The sequence below is a fragment of the Bactrocera dorsalis genome, chromosome 5, assembly GCF_023373825.1.
Source record: "Bactrocera dorsalis isolate Fly_Bdor chromosome 5, ASM2337382v1, whole genome shotgun sequence".
NCBI lineage: Eukaryota > Metazoa > Arthropoda > Insecta > Diptera > Tephritidae > Bactrocera > Bactrocera dorsalis.
In genome coordinates this window covers 33080560-33091090 of record NC_064307.1, presented here as the reverse complement: position 1 = coordinate 33091090, position 10531 = coordinate 33080560, and the positions used below count along the sequence as shown (strand labels likewise).

The following is a 10531-nucleotide window of genomic DNA, read 5'->3' as shown; positions in this document are numbered from 1 at the left end:
TCGACATCGCACGTGTACCTTCTCTATGTTTATACATTCTCTGGCTGGTACATATTAAAATCGGAATCATTTTGTTTGGATAACGTGTAGTTCGTATTGTACGACTAATTTGGAAATTTATAATAGTGAACCACGCATTAACAGTGACTGAGGTAAAAACTTAAAAAATCTTCATACTTGCTTCGTTGGTCATTCCATACATTAGTTGGTGATCTATTAGGGGAAACGGAACATTTGGAAGTCGGGTTTTGTGTAAACAGCGCATTTTGCGCCAACGCAGATTTCTGGAGTGCAATTCGGGCTATAAGTCCAAATTGCAAACGTATATATGTACATATATAATATATCACAACAGTCATGTGTTGAACACAATACTCGTGTGTGTATGCCTTCCATTAGGAGGTATACAATAAAGACGCGGCCTATTTGACGATAGACGGTTATAATGGAAGGCATACACGCACCAATTAGTTGGTTGATTAAGTTGGGCTAGAAATTGCCCTTGTCGCTACATACGACACAACTTTTAATACAATTTTCAGGCCAACTTCATTTTGAATATTCACTTCTCTGCTCAAACATGAGTTAGGAAGTTGTTGCTTTACTTATTATATATGACGCGCTCTCTTCGACAGCCGAAAAAAATGGCGAAATCGTTTGAAATCGCACGACCAACCCGTGTTTGATCCAACTAACACAACCAACTTGACAAAATATCAAAAAATTTTGATGTTCATCCAATCAGTTGGTACAACTCATTCAACTGCCCCATATACGTAACAATCATTTGTACAATTCGATGAAATTGGTACAATAATTGGTGCGTGTATGCCTTGCATTAAATACAGATGTGCTTTTTTTTAATACAATTCTTGTACACATGTATTTAAAGAATTTTCTACGGGATTCATTGTGATGGAAAATTAACTGTTGGTAATCTCTTGCAATTTCAATCACAAAGTCATCTGAATTTTTAATGGTGTGAGTTTGAATTCGATTCCAATAAAAAACGGTTAGTGAATTTGTAATTTATTTATAATTTATTATTGTTAATGAACATTTTTCATTATCGGGCAATAAGTGTTAAATGTTAAATGAAGTTGGCAATTTTGTCTTTGCGGAGACGATTTGATCAAGTTGGAGGACATGGCATTGAAAATTATATTTGATCAAGAAATTGATTCTTTTGCTGTATTATATATAGCACATTATTTATATCGCTTGAAACTTCTTATCCTGAATTCAAATTCAACTTGTACGATATTCAGAAACCATGTAATATCCTTCTTCCTATAGTACCGCCGAATCACCGAATCGTTCAACAACAACAAAAAGTAGAAGGACAAAATTTTAATCTCGATATAATCCCCGAGGCATTGCCGTATTTGAGGAAAAAGCTAGGTATACTATTGTATAATAGAACCGCACATAAGAGACATAATGATGTTGCAATTCTCATTAATTTTATCATCCTATTTTTATTTTTCAGATAGAATAATATTTCGATTGCACATCAGAATAAAATCAATAGGTAAAGAAAGAGTATTTGTATTTGTGTTTGGTGAAGAGGTTGATTGGTTCATCGAGCATCTTTATTAATCGTTGATTGAATATTTCAGTGATGAATCAACCAAAGGAATACGCTGCAACAAATGCTATCCTGAATCGTCATATATTGGAATTGATCGGTCAATTTTCGGAGGAGTTCAGGAACATGAATGGTCGAATTATCGATATAGGCTGCGGTCCTGGAAATACCACAAGAGATATACTTGTCCCATGTGTCGGCAGGGAGGCTGTTATTGTTGGTAAATATTGCAAATTGGAAAAAATAATGTTTGACAAAGTTTTAGTGGCAAATGATTTCCATCATATATGATTTCCTTTCATGTTAAATATTTTGGTGGTGATCATACAATTATTTTGTCTGTAGGTGCTGATATATCCCCAGAAATGATTGAGTATGCAAATCAGCATTATGCAGTTAGTGATAAATTATCATTCCTTGAGTTAGATATGCAAATGTCTGAGCTACCAAAATACTTGATCGAACAATTTGATCATGCAGTTTCGTTCTATGCTCTCCACTGGTGTAAGAATACACAGAAAGCATTACAGAACATCTACAAACTTCTTCGACCAGGGGGTAAAGCCATTATTTTAACCATTTCCCATCACATGATATACGATATGTATCCGGAACAGGAAAAAGATCCAAGATTTGCACCATACATGCAGGTAATATTCATAAGCATTCGCTTCTTAAATCTTTCTCATATTTCAATGTATTTCACATTCAGTAAAAATAAGACATTCGTGCTTTGGACACGGCCAACTTACCGCAAAATATTCCATAAAAATGTCTTTCTTCTTTTATGAATTCATTAGGGTTCAGAGAAGTGGACCATTCCTCACCAGGGTTGTGCAGATGCTGACGAGATGATGAAGAAAGACCTAATTGCAGCCAAATTCAAAGTAGAGTACTGTGTTAACAAATGGAAAACATTCACCTATCCAAGTTTGGACACTCTAGTTGGTAAGGTTCTAGACAAGAGACTAGGATAAGAAAAACATAAATCAAAAGAGGATTATTGTAAATCAAATTTTTTTCCATTTTTCAATGTCTTTCCATTGTAGATTTGGTGATGGCTGTTAATCCATTTGTAAATAAAATGCCAAATGATGTCCAGAAAGAATACAGGGAAGATATGAAGGAACGTCTCAAGACCAAGTGTGTTTTCACCAAAGGAAGTTCCAGTGTAGGTTGTCGCATTTCGTTACTCACAATTGTAATCCAAAAACCCGAGAATTCAGAGGAAATTAATTAACAGACTTGTCTAATTGTTGTCTAGAAAAGCAAGCTAAATTTCGTGCAAATTAAATTTATTGAATGTTGAATTATTAATCCATAAAATAAAAGATGTGAATGTTTTCTTGTTAAAGCATGTGCTAGTCGCATGCCATTTGTAATTGTATTGTAAGAATAAAAAATGTATACTCATGAAAACAAAAAATATATAAATGAAATTTTATTTATTTATTGATCCAATATATTTTTAATAAATAAAAATAAAAATAAAAATAAAATAGGATTTCCTGCAACCCATGAATAACCACTCATCCAAAAATAATCCAAAATAATTCATAAAATAAATAATTTAAAGCAATGGGAAAGACTCGACTTGCATGCCCCACAAACCCAACTCATCTAACACCTTCCTCCCTTTGGTCCGACCCCGTCGAAACAGCGCGTTTCCTGGGCCTACCGTTAGATGACCTCGACGACAACACAGATGACCCTTACCACCCTAACGGGGATTAGCATATCCGTTAAAACAACAACAACAACAACAACTCGATCAAAACGCAGTAAATCCCAATTTATGAGGAAAAATCAGTGGTCATTCAGAAAATTATAAACAAAATATAAAAACACGCAAAATCACTAGTTGAAGGCACATTTTATTGATTGGAAGTACATGAATAATTTACAAATGAGAGTAAAAATAGTAAATTTCACCACCAATCAACGTTTAAAAATATTGCAATTATTAAAAATATTAAATTCTTCATCGATGTTGCACTCAGACTTATAACAAATGATAATAAATAGATTCCATTTCGCCTCAGGGTCGAGAAATTCCCAAATCCAAATATATCGGAGATTAAATATCCCAATGCTCCGCTGATATCCAAGAATATCTGAATATAGAATATAAAACAAGTAAAGAAGGGCTAAGTTCGGGTGTCACCGAACATTTTATACTCTCGCATGATAAAGTGATAATCGAGATTTCATTATCCGTTATTTACATACATATTTTTTATTTTGCTGTAAAATTAATTAGAATTAAATTCTGAAAGATTTACCGATATTTTCGGTGAAAAATTTGGTTAGGTTAGGTTAGGCACTGAGTTCTTCGTGTTCGATATCAGGGACCTTGAAAAGTTATAGTCCGATCACGACAATTTTTCCACAAGGGATGCCTCAGCTCAAATACCGCGTTTGTGTAAAGTTTTATTCAGCTATGATCATTGGATCCTAATGTATATATTATACAGAGAAGGCATCAGATGGAATTCAAAATAGCGTTATATTGGAAGAAGGCGTGGTTGTGAACCGATTTCACCCATATTTCGTACATGTCATAAGGGTGTTAAGAAAATATTATATACCGAATTTCGTTGAAATCGGTGAGTAGTTTCTGAGATATGGTCCATAAGTGGGCAACGCCACGCCAATTTTCAATTTAAAAAACAAAGCCTGGGTGCAGCTTCGTTCTGCCATTTCTTCCGTAAAATTTAGTGTTTCTGCCGTTTTTTGTTAGTCGGTTAACGCACTTTTAGTGATTTTCAACATAACCTTTGTATGGGAGGTGGGCGTGGTTATTATCCGATTTCTTCCATTTTTGAACTGTATATGGAAATGCCTGAAGGAAACGACTCTATAGAGTTTGGGTGACATAGCTATAGTAGTTTCCGAGATATGTACAAAAAACTTAGTAGGGGGCGGGGCCACGCCCACTTTTCCAAAAAAAATACGTCCAAATATGCCCCTCCGTAATGCGATCCTTTGTGCCAAATTTCACTTTAATATCTTTATTTATGGCTTAAATGGTATATATAACCCTATATCTGACTCTTTTAGTTTTAGGACTTACAAACAATCGTTATGTGAACAAAACTATGTATAATACTCTCCTTAGCAACTTTGTTGCTGTTAATAGTTAAAATTGAGGGACGAGAAAACAAGATGAGCAGCTTCGCAGACAAAATCAAATCCACCAAAAAAACATCAGAAAGGTAACACCATCAGAAGGGCCCAGTCGAGTCCTTCAAAACTTCCTTCACCATTCACCAACTCTACTTGCAAGCTTCATCAGCAAAACAGATAACAGATAACTGAAAAAAAAAAACCTATTAACAATTAATTGACAGTCGACTACACAAAAAAATATAAAAAAATAATAATAATACTATGTATCTACATTCAATATTATTATAATTCAATAATACAACAAAAAAATATACGTTGCATAGCTTAAGGAAAAAGAACCAATACTCACTCATTAGAAAATTGACTCACTCGATGCGCTGTCTCAATGCGAAGATCGTAGTACCCCTTCTATTACCCTGGCATCCTATCACACGTGGCAGACTAAACATCCACTCGGTATCCAGCTACAGCGACTGGAAACAAAGAAGTTAGTGACATAAAACTGCGTGCCCCAGTTGCGTCAAACCACACAGAATGAACGTCAAAAGAAAAATATACAAATAATAGAACTAATGATTGAAAAAGTGATTGAAGAACTATAATAAGACAAGTATAAATTAAGGATAATATATCGTATTTTTTCAGCATTTCTTTACACCAATCCACACGAGCCTTTTTTTGAGCGATTGTCAAATTGTGCGGGATCCAACGAGAACAAACCTTTTTTACGGCCAGGTGTTCATGCAATATCGAATGTATGCTGGTGGGAGAAATGCATAGGCATGCCTCTATCTGAAGGTATGTTACATGACGGTCTTGCATTATCAGTTCACGTACGGCATCGATGTTTTCTGGCACAACGGCTGTTTTTGGACGATCTTCACGGAATTCGTCTTTGAGCGAGCGTCGGCCACGATTGAATTCCTTGTACCAGTTTTTCACAGTGCTATAGGATGGTGCTTCATAGCCATACAAAGATTTTAGTTCATCGATGCACTCTTGTCGTGATAATCCACGTCGAAAGTTGTGAAAAATGATCGCACGAAAATGTTCACGAGTTAATTCCATTTTTTGGCCGAGATGAATTTTTTAATTCCCTGTAAATAAAACAATTCACGATTAAATGACAAAAGGTTCTGAGTGATGTCATGCTAAAAAATGTCAAACTTACCAATGGAAATGTCAGATTGCACCTGGCAACACTTAGTGTTGCCTAGTCCTGAAATATATATAGCAGCCTATGTAAACCAAGATACCATCTATGAAAATTCTATAAAGCCTTACTTAAAAAGCTGAATATCTCGAGAAGTATTAATAATAGCGAGTTTGATCTCGAACCTTTTTTGTAGCAAATAAAATTTCCTACAAGTTTGTTATGAACTTTTTGTCTGTAGCTCTTGTCATTTACGATATAAATACAAAAAAATACGAATTTCATGGAGAAATCAGGTTTAGAGCCCCTTACAACCTCGCCGTGTATTTTCAAAGGAACATTTTTACATGCCTTCGTCCAGTTCTTAATGTTAATACGAGTATTGAGGGCTAAAATTTTCAGGGAATTTTTTTTAGGGTATTTCTAAGGAAATTTCCTGACGGGATTGAAAAAAATTAATAGTTAAAAAAAAACACCCTAATACATATATACATACATATATTAGAGTCTCCGACATTGTCTTCTGGGAGTTACAAACTTCATGACAAAGTTAATATATCCTACTCTGGGTATTAAAGTAATTGACCTATTATCTTCTTCTATTATTCTTGCCTATGTTCTTGGAGAAACGGTGGTTACGCTGCCGTGGATCAACACACCATCATCAAAAAGCGTCTGTAGTGCAGAGGGTTAAAAAAGGAAGTTATTGGATGTTAGAATTACTACTTGGAGATTTGGCTCCACAGATTGTTACCATCACAAAGAGAATAGTAAGATCATTTATCGAAATGTACATATACTTGTATACTGAACACATCAAGAAATTATTCACCGCTGTGCAAAGCATAAGAAAAATATATCCTTGCATACTTTTGGGCGCTTTGAAAACGTTATTTCCTCTTTTGTGCATAAATAATAATGGTAACTGATGATCACTGATTGTTGGTTTTCATTGGGGGTGTTTTTTTGCGTGGCGGGTCCCAAACCCAGCGCACCACCCCTAAGTAGGGGATATTTCGCCTTCTCACTTTAGCTCGCCTTCAAACGGATGTTCTTAGGCTACCCAGAGGATACTTGGTCAAAGACCGGAAGTCGTGAGCTGCTTGAGTAATATGTAAAAGAATCGTTTCTGGCCACTCCCAAGTGAATGGCGATCAAAGAACTTTCCTCACTTGCGTGAACTTCTACACATGACTCCATCCTCCAACGTAACGCAAATGGGTCTGACAGTGAACGAGGGCAAGACGAAATATCTCCTGTCATCAAACAAACAGTCGTCGCACTCGCGACTTGGCTCCCACGTCACTGTTGACAGTCATAACTTTGAAGTTGTAGATAATTTCGTCTATTTAGGAACCAGCATTAACACCACCAACAATGTCAGCCTGGAAATCCAACGCAGGATTACTCTTGCCAACAGGTGCTACTTCGGACTGAGTAGGCAATTGAAAAGTAAAATCCTCTCTCGACGAACAAAAGCCAAACTCTATAAGTCGCTCATAATTCCCGTCCTGCTATATGGTGCAGAGGCTTGGACGATGACAACAACCGATGAGTCGACGTTGCGAGTTTTCGAGAGAAAAGTTCTGCGAAAGATTTATGGTCCTTTGCGCGTTGGCCACGGCGAATATCGCATTCAATGGAACGATGAGCTGTACGAGATATACGACGACATTGACATAGTTCAGCGAATTAAAAGACAGCGGCTACGCTGGCTAGGTCATGTTGTCCGGATGGATGAAAACACTTCAGCTCTGAAAGTATTCGACGCAGTACCCGCCGCGGGAAGCAGAGGAAGAGGAAGACCTCCACTCCGTTGGAAGGACCAAGTGGAGAAGGACCTGGCTTCGCTTGGAATATCCAATTGGCGCCACGTAGCGAAGAGAAGAAACGACTGGCGTGCTGTTGTTGACTCGGCAATAATCGCGTAAGCGGTGTCTACGCCAGTAAAGAAGAAGAAGATGATCACTGATGCATTCATATACATATGTACAATATTTATCTTAAGAAACACATGTTTGCTTATTGTGGCAGCAGTCAACAGTTTTGCTATTTGTTTTCTTCACACTCAATATCTGGTCGTCAGGTATTTTCTGTAGAGCTGCTCATGTATTTCAAGGGTTTAGTGACATCTGCGACAAGCATATGCAAAAATGCTGTGCAAAATATGATAACCGATATGCAAATACAACTAACACTAAAACTAAAAGACGATGCATGTCAACTGCATGTTTTCAAAATATTTTACGCGTAACACTTCTATGGTCAAAACATGCGAAATACATATTGCTATAAGTATGTATATGCAGATGTTTATATGTGTGTATGTATATGCATATGTGCATATGAGCATAACTCGAACATGATGAGGCCGATTTGCATATTAATAATGACATTCATTATTTTTCTAAAATCGCATTATTCGGTTGCTCTGCTTTGGCTTCGTCAATGGAACCCTCTGTGGCTAAATCCGATTAATAAATTAAAATAATCTGGCATTTATTTGTTTATGTGCGTATCGGTCGTTACATTTATAATCAGTTTTTTACAACTATTCAGCTACTGACCCGTGCTACAGCGGCGCTAAAACATATACAAAAACAACAAGCAACAGAAAGCTCAGCAAACGCGGTCAAATGGTCAAATTAAAATTGCAAACTGATAAGCGCGTTAAATAAACTTGTTTCGAGCACATACAACAATTGTGTTTCGGAAATAATAGTAATCGACATAATCTTCATACTCGGATCGATTATTTGCATATAATCGGCGATATTTCATATTTCCAATGATGGTATTGTACTACACACATATGCACTCACATAGCACTGGCGCGCATCGATGGGTGCAGCGCTCACAGAAACATCTGGTTGGGCTTGAAGCACACACCAGGGGTCTACACTTGCGAAATATATAAAAGTGCTTAGAAGCTCATAGCAAATCAGTAACAGTATTACCTCCACAACGCAACACAGCGCAGAGCCTCGTAGTCCACATACCAAAAAGTTTTTAATAAATTCTCAAACACAAACTCAATTGGAAAACAAAATGTTCAAATTGGTAAGCTTGACTTAAGCCACCAAAAAAACTACAAATTACCTCTGCTAACATTATATCCACTCTCTCATCCTTGTTCCACAGCTCCTCATCGTCACATCACTTTTCGCCTTTGCTTACGCTGCTGGTGATCCTGCAGATACTCCCGCCACCATCCTGAAGTATGAGAATGAAGTAAACCCCGATGGCAGCTACAATTACGCGTACGAAACGTCGAATCTGATTAAGGCGCAGGAGAGCGGTGTTGGGAGCTCGTATGCCGCCGGCTCATTCTCGTACACCTCGCCCGAGGGCCAGCCCATCCAATTGACTTACACAGCCGATGAAAATGGTTATCAACCCAAAGGTGATCATTTGCCTACGCCGCCACCAATTCCAGATTACATTCTGAGAGCGCTGGCTTACATTGAAGCGCATCCATTCGAGAAGATTCAGCTGCAAAAACGTGGAAGCAAATAAGTTGAATGTCTCGCCTCATTTGCGTTTCTAGAAAGCGCATTAGTAAGAAATTAGCAAATTTTCATTTACTCACTGACAAATATCACTCAGGCATATATATACCATATACTTTTTATAACACATTAATCACTGTTGAAAAGTTTTTTACTTACATATAAACATAGATAATTGCATTTGTAAATTGTAAATAAAATTATTACTGTAGGTAATAACAAAAAACTGTGAAATTTACTCACATACATATGTACATATATTGATGAACTAATTTAGAATAGTTCACAAAGGCTGATTAAACACCGATAACTCATTTAAATAGCTCTAATCTGTCGAGTAAGTGAAGAGCGGGGTCAATGATGTAAACCCATAACATTATCAGATACCGTCTCCCCCGATAGGCCCCCCCATTATGCATGTGCATCCACTATGCAATATAATACAATAAGCCAGACGCGACGGACTCATAATGAGTGGCTTCCTGGTCAGTGTTTGTTCACCATGCCAGGTGCGGCTACACCCAGCGTAGCCGGATCCTTTTACACCTAGTCTTTCCAACGGAATGGAGGTCTTCCTCTTCTTCTGCTTGCCTCGACGGGTACTTCGTCGATACTCTCAAAGCTGGAGTGCTTTCATCCATTCGTAGCCGCTGTCTCCTAATTCACTTAACTATCAATGCCGTCGTATATTTCCTACAGCTCATCGTTCCATCGACTGCAGTATTCGCTTTCTTTAGAAAACTCGTAACGCCGACTCATCAGTGGTTGTCATCGTCCATGCCTTTGCACCATATAACAGGACGGGGATGATGATTGACTTGTAGAATTTGGTCTTTGTTCATCGAGAGAGGACGTTACTTCTCAGTTGCCTACTCAGTCCGAAGTAGCACCTAAGAACAAGAGTTCTTCTGCATTGGATTTCGAGACTGACATTGTTGTTGGTGTTAATTTAGACGAAATTATCTACGACTGTGAAATTATAACTGTCATCAGTGATGTGGGAGCCGAGTCGCGAATGCGAAGATTGTTTGTTTGATGACAGGAAATATTTCGTCTTGCCCTCGTTCACTACCAGATCCTACTGCTTTGCTTTCTTATCCAGTCTGGATAAAGCAGAACTAACGGCGCGGTTGTTACGGCCAAGGATATCGA

General features: G+C 37.4%; 2 protein-coding genes and 1 long non-coding RNA gene across 3 annotated transcripts; 2 read left to right on the top strand and 1 right to left on the bottom strand.

Moving 5' to 3' along the window:
- The first annotated feature begins 980 nt into the window (after nucleotides 1-980).
- On the top strand, nucleotides 981-3032 carry LOC125779004 (juvenile hormone acid O-methyltransferase-like). Its single transcript, XM_049459274.1, has 7 exons — nucleotides 981-1012; nucleotides 1297-1401; nucleotides 1490-1531; nucleotides 1620-1808; nucleotides 1934-2238; nucleotides 2389-2536; nucleotides 2638-3032. Exons 4-7 carry the CDS (start codon nucleotides 1622-1624, stop codon nucleotides 2826-2828), a joined length of 831 nt encoding a protein of 276 aa, XP_049315231.1. The 5' UTR covers nucleotides 981-1012; nucleotides 1297-1401; nucleotides 1490-1531; nucleotides 1620-1621; the 3' UTR covers nucleotides 2829-3032.
- A 410-nt stretch (nucleotides 3033-3442) lies between these two features.
- On the bottom strand, nucleotides 3443-5512 carry LOC125779008 (uncharacterized). The gene is made up of 2 exons (XR_007423075.1): nucleotides 5067-5512; nucleotides 3443-4902 (listed from the first exon to the last, which is right to left on the bottom strand). It is a non-coding gene; the product is annotated as an uncharacterized LOC125779008 (long non-coding RNA).
- A 3055-nt stretch (nucleotides 5513-8567) lies between these two features.
- On the top strand, nucleotides 8568-9589 carry LOC125779005 (pupal cuticle protein Edg-78E-like). The gene is made up of 2 exons (XM_049459275.1): nucleotides 8568-8930; nucleotides 9012-9589. The coding sequence occupies exons 1-2, from the start codon at nucleotides 8919-8921 to the stop codon at nucleotides 9384-9386; spliced, it is 387 nt and encodes a 128-aa protein (XP_049315232.1). The 5' UTR covers nucleotides 8568-8918; the 3' UTR covers nucleotides 9387-9589.
- Nucleotides 9590-10531: the final 942 nt, after the last annotated feature.